General features: G+C 45.5%; 1 protein-coding gene across 1 annotated transcript; it reads right to left on the bottom strand.

Moving 5' to 3' along the window:
• Positions 1-25,332, bottom strand: LOC117430603 (TNF receptor-associated factor 4-like). Its single transcript, XM_059000540.1, has 7 exons — positions 24,790-25,332; positions 9,286-9,337; positions 5,596-5,700; positions 5,275-5,436; positions 3,960-4,121; positions 2,728-2,883; positions 1-2,344 (listed from the first exon to the last, which is right to left on the bottom strand). The coding sequence occupies exons 1-7, from the start codon at positions 24,930-24,932 to the stop codon at positions 1,712-1,714; spliced, it is 1,413 nt and encodes a 470-aa protein (XP_058856523.1). The 5' UTR covers positions 24,933-25,332; the 3' UTR covers positions 1-1,711.
• Positions 25,333-26,833: the final 1,501 nt, after the last annotated feature.

Genomic DNA, 26,833 nt, shown 5'->3' with positions numbered 1-26,833 from the left:
TTATGGAGTAATATTTTATTTCAAAACAACAGTTTGACAAGCAATCATCATTCAACCGATCGTAACCAATTCGTCATTCTAAATCAACAGCATAGCCTTACAAATAAATACATTTCACAAGGAGAAAGAATAGGGGAGAGATCTTTAAAAAAAAAAAAAAAAAAAAACCACACACACACATCGGAAAACTATCACGCTCCCCCTCCCTCCCTCTTTACATGGTTTTTGTATAAAACTTCTAACCCTAGAAACCACTTACTTCAGGTTTGAAAAATATGGCTACAAAAAATCTTCAGTGTTCTCAATTGCTGTAAAATGTTTATTATGATAGAAACAGTACAGAAAATGTGCTTTAACTTTTATACATTAGTATATATGTATGCACACACACACAGTATTATATTAACATGTTATTCTCTTTTTACAGTTCAAATGTTGCCTTTTTGATGAGCAGACCAGTTGCCCGATTAGGACTTCTTCCAGTCTGACTGTAAATTCAGCTCGCCGATAGGCTGCCAGAACCACAGCAATTGTATTTCAGTCCGTGCTTGGAAAAGCAACTTTAAAACTGCAACAGTAAACCAGACCAAGCCTGTTCATTTCTAAAACGTCAGCGTCTACATTTCACATGGCACGAGAAACGACACTCAGTGGAACTCGTGCGACGCATCACCACGCTTTCACCTTTCCAGTGCAGTTGACGGGTCCCAGGATTGCCGGGCGTTCAACATTACTCCTCGATCTGCGTCTCCCTTTCAGAATCCTGTCCCTGCTCATTCAAACACACGTGAATCTGGAAACGGCACGTTCCTCAGCCCCTGCGGGCCGTTTCATGGCTTATTTCACAAAGTGAGTACACAGCAGAGTCAGCGGTGTGTCAAGTTCAGGTATCGTTATCCCCACAAAAGCATATTATCTTACAATAGCACCTATTATCTCATGTTGTATACACACATACATAGATATCAAATGTAAATGACACATCTTTGACCTGCACACATTTTGTATGTTAATCTGAACCATGTACTGATGATACATGACTATCTAATATTTGGCCATTTTGGTTTTCAGGGTCTTTTTCTAACATATAAAAAACACTCCTTTGGACTCCCGTGCCTGACATGGCTCTGTTTGTGTGTGCTTGTGTTTCACTGTGCATGCATGTAGCTGTTCACTTAGTAGAGTATTCAGATGTTTTATCAGGGCTCCTTCTATTCTCTTCAATAAGCTCCAACTGCATTAAAAAATATCCAGACAAAAAAAGAATGAACCAAAAAAAAAAAAAAAAAAAAAATGTAAAGCCTATTTTTTCTCCAGCGCCCTGTTCAAATGCACATTACTTTTCTTGTATTGGCATGAATAGAAAACAGCAACACAACTCTAGGCACTGTAGAATCTAGAAGTGTTTCCATTAAATATCAAACACACACCAGTTCCCTGTGAATGCCATGCTCCTCCTCCAGTAAGTTGGGTCTCTCAGCTCATCAATATCCAGAAAATGGAGCCTAGAGCTTCAAGTCTTGGTGGATCAGTTGGAGGACACTGGTGCAGGATCTTTTGAGGTACAGAACCAGTAAACAAATCTGCATCATCTGCTGCCACTCCGAGCTCTGCAAACGGGCTCACCTGCCTGTAAGGGTTTGTCTTAACGTCCTGGGAGGGCTCCCATGTCTCATCACAGACAGTCCTTCCTGAAATGCAACGCAAACTCTCATGCAATGATCTTCTGGGGGATTTCAATGGAGGCTTTGAGGAAGACGGAATTGTCCCGGATGTAGTTCCTCTTCTTGATCTCTTCGTGAGAGACGAACTTGGGGTACCCGAAGCCCAGCATGCTCTCGTCCAGGGAGTTCCTGGTGCTCGGGGGCTTTTGGAAGTTCTTCCAGGTGGGGTCGGGGTTGAAGGTCTCCGTGATGTGCTGGGGCTTGGACAGGGACGGGTCACTCTGGTCCAGGAGCGAGAAGGTCACCTTGTAGGAGAAGGGCCACTCCAGGAGGTTGTCGTACTCCCCGGGCAGGACTCGGATGTAGATGGAGAGGTGGGTGCCCTCCCCGCTGCCGTTCCCGTTAAGGAAGGTTGAGACCTGCAGCTTGTAGCCGTACTTGTGGGTGTAGAAGGGCGGGCTGAAGAACTCAAAGTTGTTCCGGGTCTTGGCCTCCTGCAGTTTCCGGGAGTAGTCCGCTATCTTCCAGATCAGGATGCCATCGTGGCTCACGGACAGCTCCTCCACCTCCCTCCGCAGGTCCAAAATCTCCAGACGCTGCCGGCTCACCAGGCTGCACATCATGGACAGGTGGACCTTCATGGATTCTTCCACGTGCCTGCTCAGTCCCACCTTGGGACACTGCGATGAAATGGGGGGGGGGGAACAATAGGAACTTGTTAGACGCTAAGGAATGTCATATCAAGGAACTAGCATGATACCAGTTACTGTAGGCATCATTAGCATGGGTAAAGGGAACCAAGTGATTAATGGCTAGCTCACTGTACTACACGCACGCAAGCAGTAAAGCAAAGTCATGTCTTTGAGTCACTGATAACAGGCCCTACTTATCCCAAGCTTTTTGCACCAAGAAAACTAGCGATGCTATAAAACTAGAGAGAAACAACTCAGAAGGTCATGAAGGACTCTCAAGTCAACCCTCTGGTTCTGAAACTTTACCGGTTCAGAAACCCTGAACAGCTTTTATTATTAAGCGGGTGTGACTGGCTCAGAGCCATGCTTACCCTGTGTTTGCAGCCGGAATCTTTAAAGGGGCACAGCACCAGGGCGCTGCCACAGCTGTCCTTCATGTGAGTGCTGAGATCCTCGCGGGCGATGTTGGGGGCTCCGCACTGGTTCGGGCACTGAACTGGGAACCGGGGACAATGGTACTGATGGCTCTGTGGATGAAACATAAATTAATACAAAATGAAGCAACCAAGAAAATATCAACCGAGTTGCAAGCATAACAAAAAGAGTTAATCTAAGAAAAGAATGAACCCGCACGCAATTCTCTGGGTTCAGAACGGTTTGATGGAAGAAATCAGCCCTTCCCTTTCCCTGTTGCCCTGCTAGTGATGCCTTGTGCTGAATGACTTGGGGCGACTGGCAGCAAGTTTATTGTAAAAGGCATTCAGAGCCAGCACAGGTGCTGATGAAAGTGTGCCAGCGAATACAAGACAGAGGACCGTCAGAAAGCTACCCGGGTGGACAGGAGCGCTGGCAATGTCCCTGAATGCTGTTTTTCTTTATTTCTTTACCCCCCCCCCCTCCTCACTACTCCCTGTTCCCTGGGCTTGTTGCCACTCTTGTCTATAGTGTTAGTAAGCAATGAATGCCTGTATGGGAAAGAAGGGGTCGCTTCATAAAGAAAGTGAATGAACACTAAACCCTTATCACTTTGACAACCCATCCACCGATAGAGGAAAGGCTGGATAATGGTCAAGCGACATGTGTTACATCATATGACCGTTTTCCCAACAGCCCTCCACTTGTTATAAAGCACAATGAACAAACAGAATCTGGGAGGTATGTCACAGTCTTCTGTGCACGTATGTTAACATTACAGAGTATATATGGCAAGGGAGTGTGTTACTGTTCTCTACAGTAACACACTCATTCTATTTTACATTTTTTGAAGAATGAAAATTAAAAATCGATTTTCAGTTTTAAAATTAGAAGTTACGTAAATCATATACATTTTTTTTTTTGTACAGTACCTGCATGACTTATTTCTAAATATAACAAATTTATTTGCATTTGTTATAAAATGTATGAAATGTATTTGCTTACGATTGTAAGTCGCCCTGGATAAGGGCATCTGCTAAGAAATAAATAATAATAATAACACCAATCAATCAATCAATAAATAAATAAATAAATAAATAAATAAATAGGCGGTGCTGCGTCAGTAGAAGGAACCAGAGTGTGAGTGTGCGTGTGTGTGTGTGTGTGTGTGCTCTGCGTTACACCTTACCTGGATCGTGTCGAACACAAACTCCTTGCCGCAGTACTTGCAGGGCTGGGTGCGCTTGGGGCAGTCGCTGAGACTGTGCTGGGTCAGCAGTCTGCGCATCATCCGAGCCCCACACTTATTCTCACAGTACACGCTCTCCTGCGGACAGATCCCCTGGTGGTTCTGAAGAGGGAGGGAGAGGGAGGGAGAGAGAGGGGGAGGGAGAGGGAGGGCAAGGGCTTAGATCTCAACTGGAGAGAAACATTCCACAGGGATGGACGGAAGACCATCTTTGCACAGCAGTTTGATCCATTCCTGGTTTTACTAGCAGTCTAAAATCAGACACTCAGGAGCTTGTTACCTATACACACTGGGGCTGATCGAGCATGTATGAAAACCTGGACTGGGTGGAAAGTGCGATGCAATAGGAGTCTTATTTCCATCTCGGGTTCAGATGCAATACAAATATATTGTAGCGTTATTCATGCCGAGCGACCCCAGGCCCTTCGCAATTAAAACTGAATTTGCCATCAAAAGGGAATTTTAATGGAGAAGCCCTTTCAAGTTTTCGTGAAGTGCCCAGCTATTTCAAACTGACAGTCCAATGAAATGCTTGGTAAGGTCTATCCACTGACAACGGAGTGCTTAATATTGGTCCAACTTGATTTACCGAAAAGAAAAAAGAGACCTCATAATAAAATTCACATGAATAGGATTTTAATAAGTTAAACCCACATAAGTGTGCATGCACACGCACACACACACATGTACAAAAATTGTTCCAGGTGCGACTAGAATAGCAAAAACAACATTACAGTCGGGTCCTTTCTCTGTATGTAGCAACGTGTGTGAGCAGGCATGCGGTTTAATAAGACTCCACCTCTTTCTAAAAGAAAACACATTCTATATGCCGAGGGTTACAGGACAGCTGATTCCATTCATTAAACTGAGACGCTTTCAAAACAGAACTCGGAGGATAGCCCGAGGCAAAGGAAATCTGGAACAGAGCGATGCATGTACTTTACAGATAGGACTGCTAGAAATATGTGACTAGATCCTAAACAAACCCAATGCACCTGATATACTGTAGATTTCTTTTTATAAGAGGAGTCTTGCCTACTGCCATTTGTTTCTTGTAAAGACGACAGAACGCCACCACTGTGTGTCTAATTACAGTGTGCAGCCTAAAAACTGCCACTTGGAAAGCGAGTGAGTGTGCCCTGTTTTTAAAGCAAGGCTGTTTTTTGTGAATGAGGGGGAATGGATAGCAGGGCTGGTGCTCTGCCAGCTTCCTCTCTGAGTTCTACCCATACACCTCAATAACCCATCCACTCACTTCGTAAGCCTCTCCAGTGAACTCGTTGCCACAGAACTCGCACTTGAGGTGGCGTTTGGGACAGTCGTACTGGAGGTGGTCCGGGAGGTCCCGTCTCGTCAGCTTGATCGGGCAGCGGTTGGGGCACGGGATCACGTTGAAGGCACACGTCGAAAAGTGGGACTGGTCACACGAGAGAGAGAGAGAATGTCAATATACAGTTGATCATACAGTATAATCAGTCTGCCTCAATGTGTTCACAATGCATTGATCAGGCTAGCTAAACAGTGTGTTCCAGAGTGAACAGGAGCGCGGATGCAGACGAGCGAGTGTCCTCCTTACCTGCAGCTGTTTCATCTGTCCAGACCAGCGGCAGCCCTCCTCACTGTGGATACAACGGATCAGGAGACACAGGATCTGCTGCTCCAGCTCAGGGTCAGGGTAGATCTGCAGGGGGAAGAAGCACACACTGGGGTTAGAGAGGAGGGGGTAAGAAGCCAGGGAGCAGCACCCGTGCCCGTCAACCCCCAGCAACGCTCACACAGTCAAGGGGTTCCAAGCAGACTTCTTGTGCGGTAAAGAAATAATAAAATCATAGCAGGTCATGGAAGTGAATAAAGAAGACCTCCATGCAACAGCAACGGATGACCTAATGCAGCTTCTATCAATCGGACAACTGCAGCATGTCCGATTGCGTTGGAATAATCTGTACGGTACGTCATGCTGAAAAAACCTGGATCGCTCCCATTACAGCACAAGCGTGGAAGTGTTCACAGTTCACTTGGCAGAGCTATGAACCACCTGGCTGCGAAAGCTGGTCTTTATTCCATAAATGTCGTCACCGCGTGAGACCCCAGGCAGCACAGCCAACATGTCAGACCCAGGCCAGCTGTGACGGGGCCACATCACACAGCTGCTGTATCGAGCCGGGAACACGAGAGAGGACGGCACCAATTCATGTATCCAGCAGTATTTATGCATGGTTACACAGCTCTACAATTTTTATAACCATAATCAATTTCATACGTTCAGGTTTGAAGATTTTAAATCCTCAGGGCTTCTCAAATTCTGTCGTTTTGTGCAAACGTACAATCATTATAATTGGTGTGCCATTCAATACAGCCAAGCTAAATTGGAGTGCTGAACTAGCCAATTATAGCTGTTCATGCTCTAATGAAAGAAGATAATTGATGTTGTCCTGTAACCCACAGCGCTATGCGAACAGCTACACGTGGCTCTGGGCGAGTCCAGCCCCTTTGTTTTAAGCATGTTTTTTTTTCTCTTTTTGATTAAGCAAGGATTGAACAGGTCGACTTGCCAGATTAGTACCACAACAAAAAATAACTTTAGCTATTCATGCTGCTGTATGCAGGGGGCCAGAATCACTGTGCTTGAGTGAGATCCAAAATAACAGGCGTTTCTGATTTTGAATTTTACATCCTGTTTATGGTGCCCAACTCCTGTCCAAATTAATGCAGCGGCATGGCTCCAGATCGGATTTACTCACAGTTTGTTTCCATTAACTATGAATCAATGAATAAAAAATAATGTGTTTAAATACAGTGCAGACAAAAATCACAACAATTACATTTAAAAACCTTAAAATGTTTTACCCAGATTAAATAATTTCTGACGGGACACAAAATCGAAGCACGTTAAAAAGTGGATCACTTTTTAGTCAACGCGTGCATGCTTTTTTGAAGTGACGGCTGTTTTTAAGGAACGGCTGTATCTCCTCAGTTTCTGTGCAGCTGAACCCCCTCCCTTGCCTTTAAAATACTGAGGGGGGAGTCCGTTAAACCACTGGTTCAGTTTCTCTGTCATCAGCTGTGCGGTAGAGAGGCCAGGAATATGGAGCAAGGAGAAATCGCCTCCAGACTGGCAGGAGGTGAAGTGGATCCGACTCCAGCAGCCTCCCTCTTTATACCCAGCACCAGACCACTCAGGGAGGCCAACAGAAACCCCACTCGGCCCGTCTGAACTGGATTCTTCTCTGTTGTTGAGAAGCGTTGCTTCAGAAGTCTGCGGTTTATTTGGGAAAGATCTAAAATTCAGGCCACCTATACGGCCGAATCAAAAGAAGCACAACCCTGCCTGAGTTCTGTGAATCAAAAGCTCTCCTCACCCAGACGCCAAACTCCTTATCCCTGACTCTGCTCTCCCAGGACCCTCCGGACAAAGAGCTCCTCACAGGAACCAGACCCCCCCTCCCCTCCCCTCCCCTCCCCTCCCCCCCCTCCACCGCTTTTTAAATGGCAAAAACAGAAAGGGAATTGTCTCAACTGCTGCCGACGTCAAAACATCAGCTGGGTTTGAAGAAAAGAAAAGAAGACGCTTTGAGTCTGAATGTCTTGAGCGAGGCTTACAAAACACAAGAGGGTTGAAGGCAGCACTGAAAACAGGAGAGTCAGTGCCGTGACTGAGGGCGAGAGAAAGAGGGCATTATGTTTAATCAAGTGGCTCTCGGACGCTCCTGCAGGACAAAGGAAGGGGGAAGGCTGAAGAAAAAAACAGATATGAATATAGCCTTTACTTTTTGTACTGAATTGTAAAGGCTTTGGCGTAGCAATTACAGCACAGTAATATATACTAGATAGAAATGCAGTTTGAAAGCCTTTGATTTGAGTGCTTCAGCACCGTTCCACACACATTAGGGGCAATGAAAGTGCTCTGGTGTGATTTCAGGACCTGAAGCAAGCTCTCTTTTATAAAGCCAGGTAGAGGGCTCTACCCAGGCTCTCCAAGCAGGCTCCACTTCAGCTCAAAACTCGAAGCAAAAGCGGTTTCTGAGTGAGATTGGCAATGACTGCGATTCCACCGGATACAAGAATATAAAACGCTTACCCCTTCCTTTGCACATACTAGCAGCGCTTCAATGAAACTCACGCAGTCTGACAAGCAAACGGTATAAACCAAGAAAAAACCAAATCTAGAAACTATGCGTGCAGTACATACAGTACATGCGTATTGTATCAATGTTCCGTCACGCTGAGGTCTAGAGAGTTACTTAATGTCTCTATAAATGGGATATTTGTATAGTTCAGGGCAGGCCACACTGTGCGAACACCGAATAAATCTGCTTTCACACGATATAAAATATAAAATACACATACGTATTACACAGGCACCCTTGTTTTAAAGGATCTGTTTCACTGGAATAAGGGCTGTTGGCATGCGAGAAGAGATTAACATGTTCTACAAAGTTCTAATTAAGGAGACTTCAATGTGGAGTTCATTCTGAGGAGCTGCTTACTGGCTCAGCCTTACCAGCATGTCATTTGAGATAATAATACACTCACACACTGAATGCTTTCACAGAACCCTGAGCCCAACCGCAGCCAAGTTTATGTTAACAGATAAGCCTAATGCCCTTATGGGTTTTTTATTTCTCTCTAATGGAAGCTTAGAATTCCTTTTAAGATTTTAGCTGTTAAGATAAATATAGCCGCAAACGGGTTTTTTGTTTGTTTGGTTTTTTTTAAATATAGCCTCTCACAGGCTATGAAAAGACGATTATATTTAAAAGACACAAAGAGCTCAGTCAAGTGAAAATTCTGCTATGTGCCTGTGTATTTATTTTAGAGGGCTGAACGGGGAACTAGAAATAACTCAATAATGGACGTGCAGTATCTCCACAACCTCCCAGAGCCACCTCATTATTACAATTACCAGAACTGTGGGTGAAGAACGAGCAGAGTCAAAGCAACGAGGCACAGGGGCTGAGCAGCCCTGTAGGGTCCCTGTTGTCGGGGCAGCAGTGTGGGGGTCCGGGAGGTTGACGTGTTCAGCCCCCTTTTCGGTGTCCTCAACTTTATTTTCATCTCATTCGTAACCGAGCAAGCAAGCAGTTGAGTTTTCAGCACGCAGTGCCGAGCTCCAGTGAAAAGGTTAATACAAGGAAGGAGGTCCTTGTCAGCTCTCGTGTATACTGAGACGCCGACAGATTTATTGGTTAAAGCAGGGCCACAGAAATGATGAATAGAACAAATGGAATATGTAAAGGTTTGAAGAGGACTTCGTCTCGTTCCTTACCTTCGCATAATCGAGGGGCAGCTGATCTTCTGGACATTTAAACACTCCTTCACTGTGAAAGAAGCAGAAAAACACAATGTTAGGGTTCAAACTGGAATGCATGCAACTCAAATACATTGTATTTATTAGACATCTGAAAGGGAAGCATGCTTGCTTTACTTTCCTGAAACTAGACAGACAGCACACAGCAGGTGGAAAAAAAAATTCTGTCCACAACCGAACAACACCGATACAGTTTGATCATCCTCCTGCATCTCACCTGGTTAGCGAGGGCACACACGAAATGCCGCGGTGGTTTTTAAAGGGATCAACGCAGTGTAGCGCTGCAACGGAAACAGAGGATTCCTGATGCAGTGGAGGCACGCCAGAGCGATCAGAACTGGACGACTGGGAGGGAAAGGGTTTGAGTTTGAATTGGATTATTAACAGTCTTTCCACGGGGCTCCGAGCTACAGACGTCCTCAGTGCCGACTCTCTTCCTAAATCCTGACTTAATGGATTTTCCAGGCCACTGGCTTTTATGTTTTTGCTCTTTCCCCTCCTCTACGAGGATTGATTCCCACAATTACAGAGTTTTATTATTAGGCAAGCCATCTATAAAGAAATGAAGAGAGTTTATTTTCTTCCCCTGAGCGATTTCCGAAGGTTAAAAAAAATTCAAATAAAAAGACGTGTCATGGGCACTTTATGTAGCTGCAAGGAGTATTGGGTCTCCAGCAGCTTGCCCTTTGTTGCCAGGTTGCTGCGCCACTTTCTGATCTCAAGGAACGAACAGGAATATCCAGAGTTAGAGGTTTCAGGCTTGTCTTAAAGACCAGTCTGGGTCATTCACAGGGGCGCTCTGTTGTGGTGTCATTTCAAACCTCTTGTCATGTTTCAAGGGCTGCCCGTCCAATGCCAAGGCTGCCAGTGCATTCCTACAGCGCTCTCAGCTGCACACTTCCACCCTTCGCTTTCCATGCCACTGCCTCCCCACAGCTGCCTCTCGGAAACGTGTGTCACTTCAGGGCTGTGTAGCGCTTGTGACAGGACAGCAGCCAGAGCCCGAGCGCTAATTGCATGGACATATCTCCTAATTATCCTTGCCTGACAAAGATTCAAATCATATGGTCTGCAATTGCATTAATTATCCGGGTCAGCCTGAACCAAATCTGCTTAGTGCTGCTAATCAGTGAACACACAGCCGCAGTCATAACGCTCCATTCCATAGCAAATCTGCAAAATACAGCAGAGGTCACAAGGTCCACATTTAAATGAGCCTATCGATTACCTGGAGAGAGGAACGCTTCTCATCTCAACATGTTTTAAATATGAGAAGGTCTTTATATACAGAATTGGTATCAATGAAAACACTTCACATTTAATACTTTGACATCTTGAGAGAAATCTTGTATCATACACTGATTACACCGAAAAGTGGCTTTTGATTGAAACTGCATGCAACGCACGGCCTTGTCGTCCCTCTTCAGCTTTCCTGCAAGCTCACTACAAAGCCCTTCTCTCCTTCTCGACGGGGGTTTAACACGAATCCCGGTTTTATCCCAGCAGGAGCTCTCCTAATAATCTGGAATTCTGCTCCTGCTGTTCCCAGCTTCACTCCCTGCATTCACAACCCCGGAGCTACTGAAGGCGTCATTAAAACTGCCAAACAATAATGCCAGCACACAAGAAGCACGCATTCAAAATGTTTCTAAAAACACACACACTAACTTATAAATGAGGTTGGATATAGCAAACTGCCCATCTTTTTAAAACATCCTGTAATTCTAAAGAAGGCAAGGCTTGTGGTTTTGTTGTACCTTTTACAAAGTGGCACAAAGAGGACCCCCTCCCCCCCTTCACTAAAGGGATCAGACGATGAGCTGCAAAGCTTCTCGCACTGAAAGGGGGCTTCCGGTCGAAGAAGCACAATATTCCAAATCTGTCCTCAGAGAGAGAGAGTTCATTAGCAGGCATTAAAGGGTTAAACAAGCCAGGATACCAGAGAAACCAGCGAATGGCACCCCAATGTAGAAGATTTGACAATTTGTACGCCTGGCTAATACAGAAAGGCTCTGACATTTAAAAGCACCTAAAACTGTTCATTCACAAGCCTCGGGTGCAACACAGGGTATACCAGACTATTGCAAATGCCAAGCTGCTTTAGTAGCGTGCAAAGTAAAGCCTGTGTATTAAAAGGTCATTCATTAATTCATCATCGTGATCAGTACAAACATGATTAGAATGCATTTCCAATCATGTCCCGTAAGCCTGTTTTTGTTCTGCAAAAAATAAAAACGCATACAGGACTGTTGATGATCGCCAACACCTGCTTGGTATTCTAAACAAAGTCAGGACAGTTTCACCTGTCAGCAGCAGGTCTCAAAATCAATGGAAAGATGGAGGCATCTGCAGAGGAGGAGGAGGTCAGCCGGCTGAGCAATCACTGGAGCGGGGCGGCAGTCAGCACTGACTGCGTGCACCCTGCGCGTGTCTGCATGTGTGTGCAGGGGGACAGGCTGCGTGCACCCTGCGCGTGTCTGCATGCGTGTGCAGGGGGACAGGCTGCGTGCACCCTGCGCGTGTCTGCATGCGTGTGCAGGGGGACAGGCTGCGTGCACCCTGCGCGTGTCTGCATGTGTGCGCAGGGGGACAGCCTGTTGATTAGAAACGGAAAGGAAATGCCTCGTCACTCTGCTGAAAGAAAGGTCCACCGCTCCTTTACACCTGCCTCGCTGAGCAAACAGGGAACGCCCTGGAGAGGCGGGTCAGCACCTGGTTCCTGTCACTCCAGTGGGGAGCCGGAAGCAGGTGCAAGTCTCATCAAGATCAGGAGTGCGGCTCTCGGATGGGAATGGCGCTGGGTGTTTACAAGTAGACACACATTCAAGCCAGTGCCTTCATCACAGTGATGATCTGATGCAACCCACGACTGTTTGGGGATTAACGATTGAATTACCCTTTAAAAAAAAGAAGGCACATCAAGCAACATGCTACAAGTGTCTGTGTCGGAGTGGGCTATGGTGTTTTTTTTTTTATCACAATGAGCAACAACATTTCGGCTGTTTGAGCTTTCTGAAAGCGAAGTCTCGTTCACCTGCTGCGCTCTGCAATGCAATCTGGTGGGATTGCCTGTAATTCTGCAAGAACTGGGACGGGTGGCTTTCTAGCCCTGCAAGGGAAAGCTGGAGGCCTCAGAGCTGGGGATGCTCAGCACTCGGATGATGTTTAATCACGGGCAGCATTAGGAGCATGTTATCTGAAATAAAGCCGGGGAGGTGTTGTTTAACCGAGTCACGTTACTCTGCCTCTGAGCTCAAAGTATAAACTAAACAAGGCTCTGAAAGCAGAAAGGTGTTGTTTCCTTGAGCTGATGTGCTAAAAGCTGCAGCCGACCCATTAGAGGTGAGAATGTTCTCACCCTGCCTGCCTGCCTGTCTGTCGGGGGAGCGCACTGTGTTCTGGAATCTCAATGACCTGCTGCCTCTCTCAGCTGCTTGTTACCAAATGGCCTGGCCAGTGACTGGGGCTGCTAGCTCAGCGTCTCAACACTAAAAGCCCCAAGCCAACACAACTCAGCACGTGACAGCGACCCCCACGCTGCACCCCTTCTACAAGCTTGCTGTGTTACACTAGTAGCAACAGCAGAGATCAGACAACAACCCTCCCCCTCCATGAACAGGACAGAATTAGGTCTAGATTCTGTTCAAGCATTGACACTAGCAATTCATCAAGGAATGAACCCTTCTGAGGATTAGTAGAGGAAATCCTGGTCTAAAAGCTCCTCTGGAGAGATGGGGGATCGCACAGCAGCAGGGCAGAGGTGGGGAAGAAGCATGGGTTGAACAGAAGATGACAATCTTGATCAGGGTGGGCCATATTAACATTAGCAGGTAGCCAGCTTTCCACAGCAAGACGTTACTCCTGAAAGCTCAAAGCCTGGTTAAACAGCTCTAATACTGCAGAGGCACACAGGGGAGGGGCTTACATGCAGGTATGTTAGTTATAAATGTGGATGTAAGGCAGTGATCCCTTTACCCAGCTCAGACAGTAGGATCCTATGCATTGCTGATGCCTGTATTGACGGTGAACGGGGGAAGTGGGAATTCTCTGAGAGCTGCAGCTCAGAGGATCAAAGAGAATACAAGAGTCTGCCCTGCTGGGACTGAACACAATTAGGCAGGGCTGCAAGGTAGGAGTGCCACGGTGAATCTAGAGCAGCAGGAGAGCTTTGTTTAGGGTTAATGTACAGTATGTCTAAGCAGGTTATCTGAGAAAGAACCGAAAACTGTCAGTCCCATTCAAAGAGGTTAAATTAAATAACACCGTCCTGCACAGTGACTGACAGTGAAGACTCAGAGCAGGGCTAATTGGGGCCTTGCACTTGGCATTACCACGGCAATCAACATCTGAACCAAACGCTCTGTCCACAAACCAGCGAAACACTGTTATTATCTCCATCCATGATACACTGTTGAGTGACACGCAGCTAAAACAGCTAAAGCCTACTCCTGAGCTCCTACTGCCCACTGTTTGAGTACAGCAGCATATTCGCTGATCTTTACCCAGGTCAACAGCCAGCAAGAGTTCAGCCTTGCGTACATTCACTGGCTCGCTACGCTACCCGTGAACCATATCAACACTGGTGTTTATGAGAAAACTGCAAACCCAGCATTCTCCCTCGAAAACATGTTCCGCAAATAAACCCAGCCGCAGCACGCACGGTCCCTTTGTTTAGAGAGCGCTTTCTCTTTGTTTATCACGTATGTACATTAGAAACCTCGCACAAGCGTCACAAACACTGCGTACACTGTATACGCTACAAGTCCACACTGGGTTCATTAAACTAACCCTGCAAGTAAACGATAAACCACTCCCATCCGAAAGAAAACCACCAGCGAAACCGAAATACATTGTTAAAAAGGCTTCAAGCTTTACAATCACACTGTCTGTTTCTCAATTTCCCAACCACCACCACCTCTACAAAGTCACATTCTTTAAAAGTATGATGTATTAAACCACGTCATCATCATCATCATCATCATCATGTAGAGCCCCCTTTCCCATTCAAAACCACGTTTCCAATGCTTTACACTCAGCACTCGGTATAACTGGTTTCTCCGAGAATAAATGAAAAGGCAGCCGCTACAGCTTCTCCGCAGACTGGAATAGTCCACATTACAAGGCATTGCCGTTTCGCAGCCTTGGTGTACGAATCAATTTACTTCAAACACTGGACTGCAGAGCGGTTTCACAGGGTAGGAGCATCGCTGGAGGTGCTGTCCTGTGGGGGTCCCTGGTCATAGCAGCTCTGAAATCTGGAACTCTCAAAACAGACTTCCTGCTTTGGAAAAGAAACTGGGGTTCAATGCAAAGTTCCCATCTTTCATTCTCCTCCCCGGGCTCGGTCAGGCATGAACAACTTATTACAAAAGCACCACTGCCTTCATTAGCATGCATCTGCTAATTGGCTCATTCCTGTACACCGAGCTCTCTACACGCTTCACTTCACAACGCACACCGCTTTCCTCCAAGTGGATGATGTTCAAATTGAAATGAATGGAATCAGAAACAGACAGACACGCTCAACCCAGTCCCAGACTAACCTTTCTCGCTCTGTGCAAATTCATGAATTTTTTATGATGCAGTATCAGAATTAGAGGTTTCCTTGCGCAGGGAGGACATGCTGGAAGGCAGAATAGGTCAAGTGCTTCACTACTAGTAATAGTCCATCTAGCTTTATTTAACCTGTGTTCATCTTAAGGTACTGAATCTTTAAGAATCTTTAAGATAAAAACCAAGGATCTTTTAGTGTCCTGGGAAGGCATATTGAAATCCTGGGACACAGTCTTCAAAACCAGGACGATCCAGGAAAACAGGGACAGGAGGCAACCCTACTCACTAGAAGTGAAGACTGACTGTCCAGTGTAGTGCTTCGTTACCTGAAGCATGGACTACAAATCCACTGTGACTGCTGATTAGAATTGCCTTGGGCAAGACTGTAGTATTCTTTGCAGTCCTCTCCAGGTGATATTAAGATACTTTTGTTTCATATTGACAATCATAAAACATTTACACACATAATACATGAGCTCCCAATGCAGACTCTAGGCAAGCCTGCAAAGGACTTGATTTCCCCCCGGAGACTGCTTGACTAGAAGCGGATTATAAAAATATGTGTCACTCAAAAAGCGGTGCTCAGTGAATGGAAAACGTCTCACCACGTTGAATGAAAGACCTCTTTTCTTTATTTTTAGTTTTGTTTGCTGGTCCTAGCCCGACCCCTGTTTTGTAAAGGCCCGTTTGTAAATAGAAATCCTTCTTTCTCGTTTTTCATTGTTACAGGTCTGTTGTTTTTTTTATTTGTTACAGGATCTGGAACAATGGAAACAGCTAGTATAGAAAACAACTCATTTTCTCTCTGGTAACCTGAGGGAACCGTCTGCTTTTGAGGTGTAGCATAACAATAGAGGCCCTCAGACACAGGGCTCAGAGTGGGGGTTGCTCGGTAACTAGAGGGCCTGGATTTAAAAAGGAACTGTAGGCCCCACTTGCTACGTACCAAAATCTGGGTGCCAGAACAAAAATATGTAACAGAGTTTTGGTGAAAATCCATATTTTCATTTCCACTCCAGTGAACAAGAGAGTAACTCATTTCTATGTTACAATACACTACAACTCAGCTGTGTTTAATTCAGAACTTCAGTTCTCAGCCTTGCTTGTCTGGGATGGGGTTTATTTATGTAACATTTCTGTGGTTTCTCCATTCCATCAGGGGGCGGGCTCACTCATGCGGGTCCAGGTTTGGGTGTGATTAAAGAGAACCGTTTTAGATTAAAAAGCCAGCTCATTCTGAGCAGAGCAGCTGCACAAGCAAAACGCCAAGCTCGCCGGCACATTTCAAATCGCAATCGCGGTTTCATTTCATTGGTCACAGGCGTTTTCTGGAAGGCACTGCTCACGGCAGACCAGGGGTTAATTACAACTGGAAGCATTGCCTGCAAAACCTGTCTGTGCTTCTCACTCATCACTCCCAGACCTCGAACAGGTCATTAGAAAAAAAAAAAAATTAACACGCAATAAAAATAAATGTGACGGATGAAAAACAAATAAATCTTTATGGTTAGCCAATTGACTTTGTCAACTTTCCAGGTCCACCACCTGTTCCACAACCTACATAAGAATAAATAATAATTAAAACAAGGCAGCGCCCAGAGTGAGCGTGCTCATTAGTCATCATCAGAGAGAGAGAGAACACCACTCAAACATCAGGAGTCTTTCTACACTTTGATGGCTCACACTCTGGCACCTTCAAACACCCCCACAAACAACTTCTTTCACACTCTTTGCAAATTCAAATCGAAGCCTCGCCAGATCAATCCCAATCCTCTCTCTCTCTCTTTGAGATGCCCTTCCACCGACGCTAGGAAGTGGCTGCTCTTCATGGTTTTCAATGGCCCTGCCCTCAAAGCCACCCTCCAGGTGAACAATACGCTGACCGTCCTGTCAGAGACTCACAAGACAACCCTTTCGGATCTTAAAGCATCTCTCCTGTGGATTTTCTTTTTAGACTGTAGTGTCCTAGACAAAGACCAGCTCCTTTCCCTGAGTCACACGTGGTTATTATTCAGAGAATGTAAAATTTCCCTAACGTCTCTCAAGTTGAAAGAGCTCTTTTCTTTTTGTCTGCTGGTCCTGGCCTGCCTGCCCACTGTTTTGTAAAGACACTGTTGTAAATTCAAACCCTTCTTTCTCGTTTTCTCATGCATGGCTACAGGTCTATTGTGTTTGTTATTTGTTGCAGGATCTGTAACAATGGAAACAGCTCGTTTTCTGTCTGTTCTCCTCAGGGACCCGTAGAGGACAACTCTTTTCCTGCGTCATGTGGTTATTATTAGGCAATCAACAGACACAGAGTTGCCCACAGGCATTCCAGGACCTGGATTCAATTCCTAATAACCAGGGTGCAATTCAACACACAGCTAGTGTTTTTTGTATAGCAACTGCCAATACTTCAGGTGATTCCAAATTCTATTTGCAAATGCAGCAGCTATACAGTTTACTAAGTTCAGGCAGATTGCATTCATTCTAGAACTCTGCATGTATATATCGCGCCCAGCCTCCGCCCGGTTACACAATAACGCACAAGGGAGCGTTGCGAAAGAGCACCACCTGAATAGAAATCTTAAAACTGGAAGGACCAGGAAAGAGAAATCAGTTTACACAACACACTCCAAGTGCCACAGGGATGTTCCCGTAATTCATGCAGCGAAGTGATAACTGGAATAACGGCATTCCCTCGCGGACTAACAGAGGCAGATCTGGAAGCACATCCCAGATCACATCAGTCACTGCTGCAAGTTTTTCCTTCAGCAACTTATTTTTGACCTTTAGGGGAAGTTGATGCACAAAGCAGACAATTGCTTTGACATAAATACATTATTATTGTAAAATTCAACAAATTATTTTTTAAACCATAATAAACTACATTATTCTATGCTCTAGGCTGTCTCGAATCGCTACAGAGACCTAATGAAACAGATTCAGCATATAAAACATTCCTCAGTCTCTAACCTGCTGAGCGGTGTGCGAACACACAGACAGGCTGACCTTTGTGTTAATCTGCTCGGTTTAAAAAGCCAGGGTTTGACTACTAGCTACTAGCGCAGCACAGGAGATATCAGACTAGCGGCTCTATGGGACAGGAGCACACTATGACACGAACAGCATCTTATCTTGTTCTTTTGCACCCCCACACTGATCTGGAGTTTATGATGTTTCCATGCACTGGATTTAAAGGGAAGTGTGAAATGCTGCTGGAGACTCCTCCCGTTTAGAGATAAGGAAGGGAACGGGGCTGGAAAAGCTTTTCTGCGAGTAGCATTAGAATTACTAACTGAAAACCCGACTACCCCTTAGGCTGACAAACACTTAACAGTTCATACACATTAAGGAATGAATCACTTCACCTCTGCTGAAGAAGGGGAGGCTTGATCCTACAGACTGTTCTGCCACAGCCCATCCCTAACCACTAACCCCTGCACCCTGCACCCAGCCCGCTCTCGCCCGGAGTCTCTGCTCTTTATCGAGCAGCACAGCCTGTAATCAAGGGGAGTGCTGGTGATGAACGAGACTGCTCTCTTCCACCTGCCTTGCTGATCTGGTTTATCTGACAGCCGCTTGCATTGCTGCTGATGCTCAGACACTCAGGGGGAGAGTGTAACCCATGAGCATGCATTTTGTTTCTGCATTTCCTGTCATGCTGAGTCATCCCTGATGTGCTTTGGCATGCGTCGGATTGGTCACTTGCATGATCAGTTATCGGCACATACATACATATATTTGAATGCTTTTTAAAGTATATAATTACACTGTGGTAAATTGTGGTTAGCAGGATTGCTGCTCCACACAGATAAACGCACGCTATTGTGGAGTTTCAGTTGGTCTCCCTGTGCTTCCACACCTGTTCTCCACACTCATCCCTCAAGAAAACAGTGACAGGTGGCTTTCCGTATTGAAAGCCCCCTCTTCCTCTCTCTCACACCCACACAGCTGCTCTCCTCGCTGGCCAGGGCTTCCCTGCATGCCTGGGTGATGTGATGGTGGAGGGGGGAGGGGGGGAGGGAGGGAGGGAGGGAGGGAGGGAGCTGGTCACTGTGCAGCCCCAGCTACTTCACGGACACAGATGATGCAGACTTTCTATATCTTATTATTAGGTTTTCCTTTATAGTTATGGATGAATCTTGCATCTCCCAGGGCAATTGCCTGTAAAAACATAGAAACCAGAGCAGCTTAGAAGTGGTTTACATTTTGTAGAAACAGATATACATACCACAGGGCAGGCTGAAAGTGCCGTGAAGCATAGCTGAAATAGTTTCTTTTGTTTTCCTCTGTGGGGTTCAAGATCCTTTTCACTTGTGTAAAGTTTCAATCACAGCACAGAAAGCCTCTTCGGAAAGCGACAAGTTCAGGCTTGTTCAGCCGGAACACACTTTCTTTTTGTTTTCTTGAACAGACACAAAAGGACACACAAAAACAAACACAACCACACACACACACACACACACACCTCAAAATGTAGCTCGGAATGGCTTTAAACTAGAAGAAACACAGTTACGAAGATTAACGTTATGACTGATGCCTTTATTTTTAAGAAAGCTGATCACACTGATAAAGGCATTAGCCGAAACTCTTGTGCACAGGACTGTTTGTTTTGTTCTGCTACACCCAGGTAAGGCTGATGGATGTGGCACGGCTGTGCTTACGTTAGGGTCCTTGAAACTGCTAGCAGGTTTGCAGCAGAGAGTGGAACAGAAGAGAAAGAAACACAAAGTGAGCAGCAGAACCTCCCAATACTAAACAATGCACCTGGAAACACACCACTGGGAGATCAGCAACAAGGCACGAGAAACTAGAAAATCCTTCGAGGGCAATGGGGGTTTACTGTTTATAGCCGACTTTCTTTTGAACTGTCGGAATTCTGTATATGGATATGCGTGTTTAGATCTGATATGAGCCTGACAGGATTCCACTGAAGATCGTGTGCAGCAACACAACACGCATGCCTGCGCCAATTCCTATGGTGCCCGAATCATTATGCAAATCAAAACTGCCCAAACATTAAAACTGCAGCGTTTCCGTAGCATCCAGATTGGGAATCCCAGGACCGATTGGCCCTCAGGAATTTAACCCTTCCCTCTCCATGACCTCGGCACAGGGAGGAGGGGTGGCTTGGGGGTGATCACAATAATGTCAGTTCGTTCCGTTCTGATCAATGACTTGCTTTCTGCCTGCCTCAACTCCAACACACACACACACACACACACACACACACACACACACACACACACACACACCTCTGTGTTGTTGCTGCTGATGCTTTAATCATCTAATTGACATTTAGAGTGATGGAAAGGCATGCTAGACTGGATTTTTGAAAAAATGAAAATTTTCTGGCCAAGCTACAAACCAAGCTGGGCTACAGGGAGGCCCGAGGCATATAGGTTATCCCTTCTAGATGCTGGCATTGATGCATTGATGCACTGATGCATATGCACATATCCTTCGCCTCGTTGCTTATCTTGCAATGTACTTCTTAAACCTCCATGGGAGGTTTAATCTTGCAGTAAAACGAAACCATGTGCTCAGTGTTGCAAAACCTTTACAAATCACACTCCACTACTCAATACACTACGACAAAAATAATACAGAACTACATTTTAAAAAAGTGTGTATCCTAAAAAAATAAAAACGCTTTTTAAAATCAATTCCCAATTAAAATCATTAGAATTGATATTTTAGAGACATAATTCTTGGGCTTGTTCAAATGCTTTTGTTTGAAGCCAATTTAATTGACTAACAAACAGCGTCTTCAATTGCAGAATGCTGCTCATTGCAATTCTGATCAGTGACGTGCTGGAATTGATTAAGAGGGAATCGGAATGGGGGACTGATTTTATAAAGGAATTGGAACTGAAAAACAGTTCCAATTCCGACCCTGGTTTCAGGTTAGAATAAAAAATATATATATATATATATAACCCAAACAATCTGTCAGGGTCAACTTGGCTCAAAGTCACATCTGTGTACAGACTCCAAGGACAGTCAAGGACAGTCTCACTAACTTTTGCCTTGAAATAAAAACGCTGTGCAAGAGCCAAGGAATTAGGGAATTTATCCAGGACTACAAACACTAAATCAGAAGAGCGTTATTTAAAAATAAAAAAAACACATAGAAAGAAAGACACTCTGTTAATATGCTTATCTGCCTTAACTTTGTTTCCTTGAGTATTAGTGAAGAATTAGGGAGACTGAACCAGCCAGTCAAAGCAAACTTACAAACCCTTTGTGAAGACAACATATACAGGAAAACACCCCAGAGCCATTTAATCATTGCCTCTGAACAAACAGGGAGGTAAATCCCCAAATCTGAGGATGTGAGGAAGCGAGGGTCGGGCGAGGCAACCACATCAGCCCCTGTAACGCCCCCCTCCCCCCCCAGGCAGGATGTGAGGATGAGAGGGTCAGGAGACACAACCACATGAGCCCCTGTAACGCCCCCCTCCCCCCCCGGGCAGGATGTGAGGATGCGAGGGTCAGGAGACACAACTACATGAGCCCCTGTAACGCCCCCCTACCCCCCCAGGCAGGATGTGAGGGTCGGGCGAGACATCCACATGAGCCCCTATAAAGCTTAACCATGTTCCAAATTCCTTTTAGGCCCTACAGCTCCAATATTGACTGCTAACCCAGTCAATATTTCTCTTTCCAGATTTTCAGCATGGTGGAATAACCCTGACCTTGTTTGTTATACAGCACCTAGTCATTAGAAAACTACCTTTGCCAACCTTTCAGAGCAAGTTCAGAAACAGCGAAGACGATCTTAAAAACAAAGGCTAGCAGAGCACTGTCAGGCAGTCCCTAGGCTGTGATGCTGACACGGCACATTGCGCAAGCCTGACGATCACCTGACCACAGCCCTGATTGCGAGAGTGCTCATTTCAACGACAGCTTGTTTCGACTTAACTTCTGTTGCAGAATAGAGTTTTTCAGTGTAACTTTTTCCAGGTACTGTACAAAAAAAAAAAAGGACACCACCACCACCACCACAAATCCCCTGCGTCACAGCCCAGCCCACTAGCATGCCCGAACGCATCGCTCTCGCTTCAAGCCCTGGCAGGAGAGAGCGCTCCTCTCCCAGAGTCTCCCCCTACCTCTCCCTACCCTGTGCAGCTGCATCCTGGCTGCCACATTAACAGCCTGCCAGCTCCCACAGGATAATTCATGAGGGCATGATGCAGCTCAAGCGAGCAGCACGGGGGCCCAGCAGCTGCATGTGATTCTGCGTTTGCCCCTCTGTGGTGCCGGCTCCCCTGGTGCATGAGTAAGAGCATCAATACTATCATCATCATCATCAACAGCCAACCTTGTGAGAGTTCTGGAGGTAACTGATATTACATCAACGAGACAGCGTCTAAGAGGGAAAAGAACATTGATCGCAATAAATGAGAAAGACACTTTCCGGACTTCCTCCTGAGCTCAACTGAGACAGAGCTTAGCTGAAGTCATATCAGCTGGATGAGGTGCACAAGAGAGGCAGATGGTAGAACAGCCACAAGGCAAAATGGAAAACATCACATGAGATTAACAGATGACGTGGGTGGAACTATTTAAGAAGGCACCGTTTCTCTCTCTGCTGCAGCGCTATCTTTATGAAATCGGACTCCACTACACTTAAAAGCCTCCCATGCACGTTCTGTTAGAGATGCTGCTTTTAGAACGTTTGTTCACAAAGCACGGCTCTTTCTGTTTTAAGGAACTCAGCTGCGTCGCTATTTAACACAGTTTCCTACCCGTTCCAGGGCTGATCCCCACAGCTGTGCGAAGCTGCTCGTTCTCAAATGCACCCATACCCTCAGAACAAAGGATTTCACGCCAGCGTGGACAAACGCATGCTGATGCTCATATCTACATACACTTTTCTTTGAAGCACAGTCCTTGTGTTCGGGGTGATGGGGAGGAGGGGTGCTGTGCATTCCCTTAACACTGCCAGTACGTTTATTATTTCGAGAGAACAGTACAGCTGAAAAGGGGTCCCAGTTGTCCTTGAAACCATGACAGCTACCCCCACAGAAAGCCAGGAGACTTCGCCATTCAAATCTTAAGTGGAGGCATTGTGCTCTGGCTTTACCCTTGGTGGATTTCTAAGAATCAGCTCACTGCGGCTTTGTGGTGGTAAAAACCAACACTAAAGACCTAAAAACGAGAGCATTGAATAGTACTGTCAGCTATGGTAGCGATTCTGCCAGCACAACAGGCTACCCTTTTAAACACATGAACGAAATGCTGTTAATCAGTAACTCTGGACTTCATTCACAACCGGTTTATTACAGGACTCAACTGGGACAGAAATGTCTTTAATTGACACGGGATGAGACCGCTGCACGCAATGGTGAATGCAACATGCTGGATGCAATGGGAAATGGAAATTGTGGCCACGGTACTATTTTTAGCACTTGAAATAGAAAGCATGCCGCGTGTCACACATCAGTCGAGACTGTTTGTGGATTTAAAGCTACAGCACTCCCAGTAGAAACCACACTTCTGAACGATCCTGATGGTAGAACTGCACTTCTCCACAGCTCTGATGCAGCGGAGTTACAGCACGTTTTTACAGAGCTGCTTCACAGAGCAAAGCACCCGAGACCATCAGCTGGGGTTCATTTGAATATGCCAAACCGACGAGCGAAGTCAGTTCCTCCAGATTAAAAAGGGTTCAGGCACCATTTGCGTGTATTCAAAGCACTTTGAAAAAAAAAACTCAAGCCGTGTCACACAACAGCAGCAAAGAATGAAAACAAACTGGAATAAGCCAGCGACGCGTTTGCAATGTTATCGCCCGCTGTGTATCGCACTGTGGAGGTAATTATACGAATTCAGGATCTTCATGCAGGACCTCAATTACTTCAGCAACGGCATTGCAAAACAACCACACAGATAGAGGGGTTTTCAAGCCAAAACAAAAGGCATACTCCCTCTCACTCCCTACAGAACAGGGGTCCCTCAAGGCAGGCTGGGGCAGTATGACAGAGAGACGATTCAAACAGGAATACTGTACTGTAATAGCGAACAAGGACAGGATACAAGACCCAACCCCATTACCCCATTACTCGTGCTTCTATAGTACGAGAGTTAGAACCCTCCTCCAGTCCTCAGTGTTTCACAACAGCACTGTTTACAAGGCTCTCAAAGTCACTGAACGTTATGGAAGAACCTGCTGTCTGCAGATATCCCTTCTGGTCCTTTTAGGAGGAATGTCTCCAGAATGGTTTAACGGGGGGGGGGGGGGAGGTCAATGCATTTACATTAGAATGGAGTGACTGGGAAACAGTATTTGCAACCCCCTGGGTTCAAGAAGATTGGTAGCTCTGAGTGACTATTTCACACACACACAGCGCGACCACAAACAAGACGCATGGAGCAAAATGAAGCAATGCAACACAGACCGAAAGCCCTGTACTGCACAGTGGTGCTCAGGTAACACACTAGTTTATGTGTTTGTTTGTGGCTACTCCTGTAGGGTGTAGCTGTGGATAATAACGTGTATATATCACATGTCTTATATATAGATGGAGAGAGAGAGGAAGAGCGAGAGAGAGAGATACACACACATGCTTCGGTATGCCTTCGTTTCAAAAGATGCCTTTCATTGCTACGGGTAACGTGCAGCAGGTGACCTGCGCCACATCGAGACACGCCTTTCCTGGAAGCGAAGCGCCCCCCACCCGGTCTGAAGGTCTCCCGTGTCAAACTCACACAGCAAACAATCGCTTCTTTATCGCCTTGCAAATTGAAACGGCCATTGCGCAAACACAGAGAGGAGAGGCTGAGGAGGAGACTACCAGCGCTGCACGTAAAGAAACGACCGACCCGACTTCCAATACACTGCAGCACCAACAACGGCGCTTTCAATGGCTTTTATACTGCCCTTCTACTCCGTATTCCTCATCAATACAAAAATCTTACCTTAGGAATTCTTGCAAGCAGGTGTCGCAGAACCTGTGTCCGCAGGTGGAAACCTGCACCGGGTCCCTCAGTGCCTTGTTGCACAGCGGGCACTGAAACCGCCGCTTGGGTTTCTCCAAAAACTTGTAATCAAACCCGGGCATAGTGGAAGGAAAAAAGGGCTATCACTCTTGGGTAAAATCAATATGTATTTTTTTTCCAAGCTAACCTAAAAAAAAAAAAAAAAAAAAATGAACAGCAACGTGTATTTTGTCGGTGTTCTTCCGACAGTGCAAATTCCCAGTCCAATATCCAACGACAGCGGCAGATGGGAGACCCGATAATTGTGTCAAAGTCTATCTCTCTGTTTCTGTATTTTTTAAGGTGGTCCGGGTGCTGCTAAAGCCGGCTGACTGCGAGTCCCTTGGCGTTCAACAGCAAGACGGGTATTCGGTCTGAGAAGCTTTCTAAACGGGTAATTAGTGATTATTTTACAGTACGGCGGATCCCGTCCGCACTGGTTTGATGGTAACTGGCGTCTTCGATCCCTCCTCGCCGTGCCCATCTGTTTAAGGTACAGCAGGCCCCTCCCTCCCGTTTCTCTGAGGGGGGTGCACCTCGCTGGGTCCTAGCGCTAGTCGTGTCATTGTTAGGGAGAACCCCATAATTTGACCAAAAGTCACTGTGGGATTGTGGTTTTGGCAGCTATGAAAATTAAGCAACACATTTTTTTTTTTTTTTTTGTAAATGCAAAACGCTATTTCATTGTTTTTATTAATATTAATAATAATAATAATAATAATAATAATAATAATAATACACATTTTAATTTTATGGTATATCTTGCAGGTATTGGCGTTTAATCTCGGTAATAAATTGAATTAGTGTAATTTGCTCCTTATTAAGTTAAATGTGCATTTTTTTTTATTGAATTTTAGTAAGTAAATAATTACATTTCCCTGATAGGAAGATTTCTAAACAGCGTTATCAGTAATGCGCACAAAGCGCTGACTGGGACCAGAAACGTTACAGTCAACGGTCCTTTGGGAGAATGTCTCCCCCTGGCGGACTCGATTAAAACAACGACCTTTTTTAACTGCCCTCTTTTTAATCGCACACCGTATTAATTTGTTAACAGCTATTAAGGGATGTTGTTTGGGCGAATGGCTGTTTGTCTTGTTAGATTAACTGCCGGACCCCACTAAAAACGCAATGAACTGAAACTCAATGGGTACAGCTATAGATCAATGTGTTAAACTATTGAGCAAAATAATTAAAAAAACGAGTACATTATCAGCAAAACACAGTTTTGTGTTAATAAGGAACGCGGGGTATTTACTGTTTATCTGAATACTAAGAATGAGCAATAACGATAAATATAAATGATGCATAACGCTCAGTAATGTGGCGCCGGTAAGTGAGCATCAGTATACAGCATATCCTCAATTCCGCATTTCAAGGTCTGCGTTTGAAAACCCACGCAGCCCTTTGACTGGCAGAAGCTCCCGAGAACTCCAGGTAAATACGTCACAATGCGTGGGTGTGAACTGCAAACTAAGAAGGAAGAATGCCAAGAACACATACACGTATGAATGCAATTAACAACTATCCTAAGAATAGCTGGAATAGTTTCTTTAAACAAGCACACGCACACAAAATAAAAGTGCAATATGCAGAACTTGCTAATAAACTAAGCGGAGGCGGGTTCAACAGGGTTGCCGAGGTCCAGTGGTTGTAATAGCAGGTATACGGCTAGATTAGTAGGGGGTATGTCTTGTAGTCGTGCACTGCGGGGGGGCGGGGGCGGCTGCAGTACGTGTCATCTGCACAACACGATGCACGCTTTGGCACGGAGCCTCTATGACGTCATGTTTCCTTCCAAAGAAGCTCTGAATTGAAGTTCGACGTTCTGGAGGCAGCTCTGAAAGCGATTAGCTTATCTGTACGAAAACAGCACCACGTACCTGCATGTCTATCATTCCACCCGTAGGTAACTGCTTCATATGTAAGTTTACTGCAGTGAATATATATTGAATTGTGTAGCGTTTGATAAGCAGAACATGAC

This window comes from Acipenser ruthenus, chromosome 26 (genome assembly GCF_902713425.1).
Source record: "Acipenser ruthenus chromosome 26, fAciRut3.2 maternal haplotype, whole genome shotgun sequence".
Classification (NCBI taxonomy): domain Eukaryota; kingdom Metazoa; phylum Chordata; class Actinopteri; order Acipenseriformes; family Acipenseridae; genus Acipenser; species Acipenser ruthenus.
This window is presented reverse-complemented; position numbering and strand designations above follow the sequence as displayed.

Excerpts from the sequence above, each read along its gene's own strand:
- LOC117430603 (XM_059000540.1), bottom strand. The coding sequence starts at position 24,932 with ATGCCCGGGTTTGATTACAAGTTTTTGGAGAAACCCAAGCGGCGGTTT. Across the intron at positions 5,701-9,285 it reads TGCCCCTCGATTATGCGAAG|ATCTACCCTGACCCTGAGCT; the intron begins GTAAGGAACGAG and ends TTCCCCCTGCAG. Across the intron at positions 2,345-2,727 it reads ATTCCGGCTGCAAACACAGG|TGTCCCAAGGTGGGACTGAG; the intron begins GTAAGCATGGCT and ends ATTTCATCGCAG.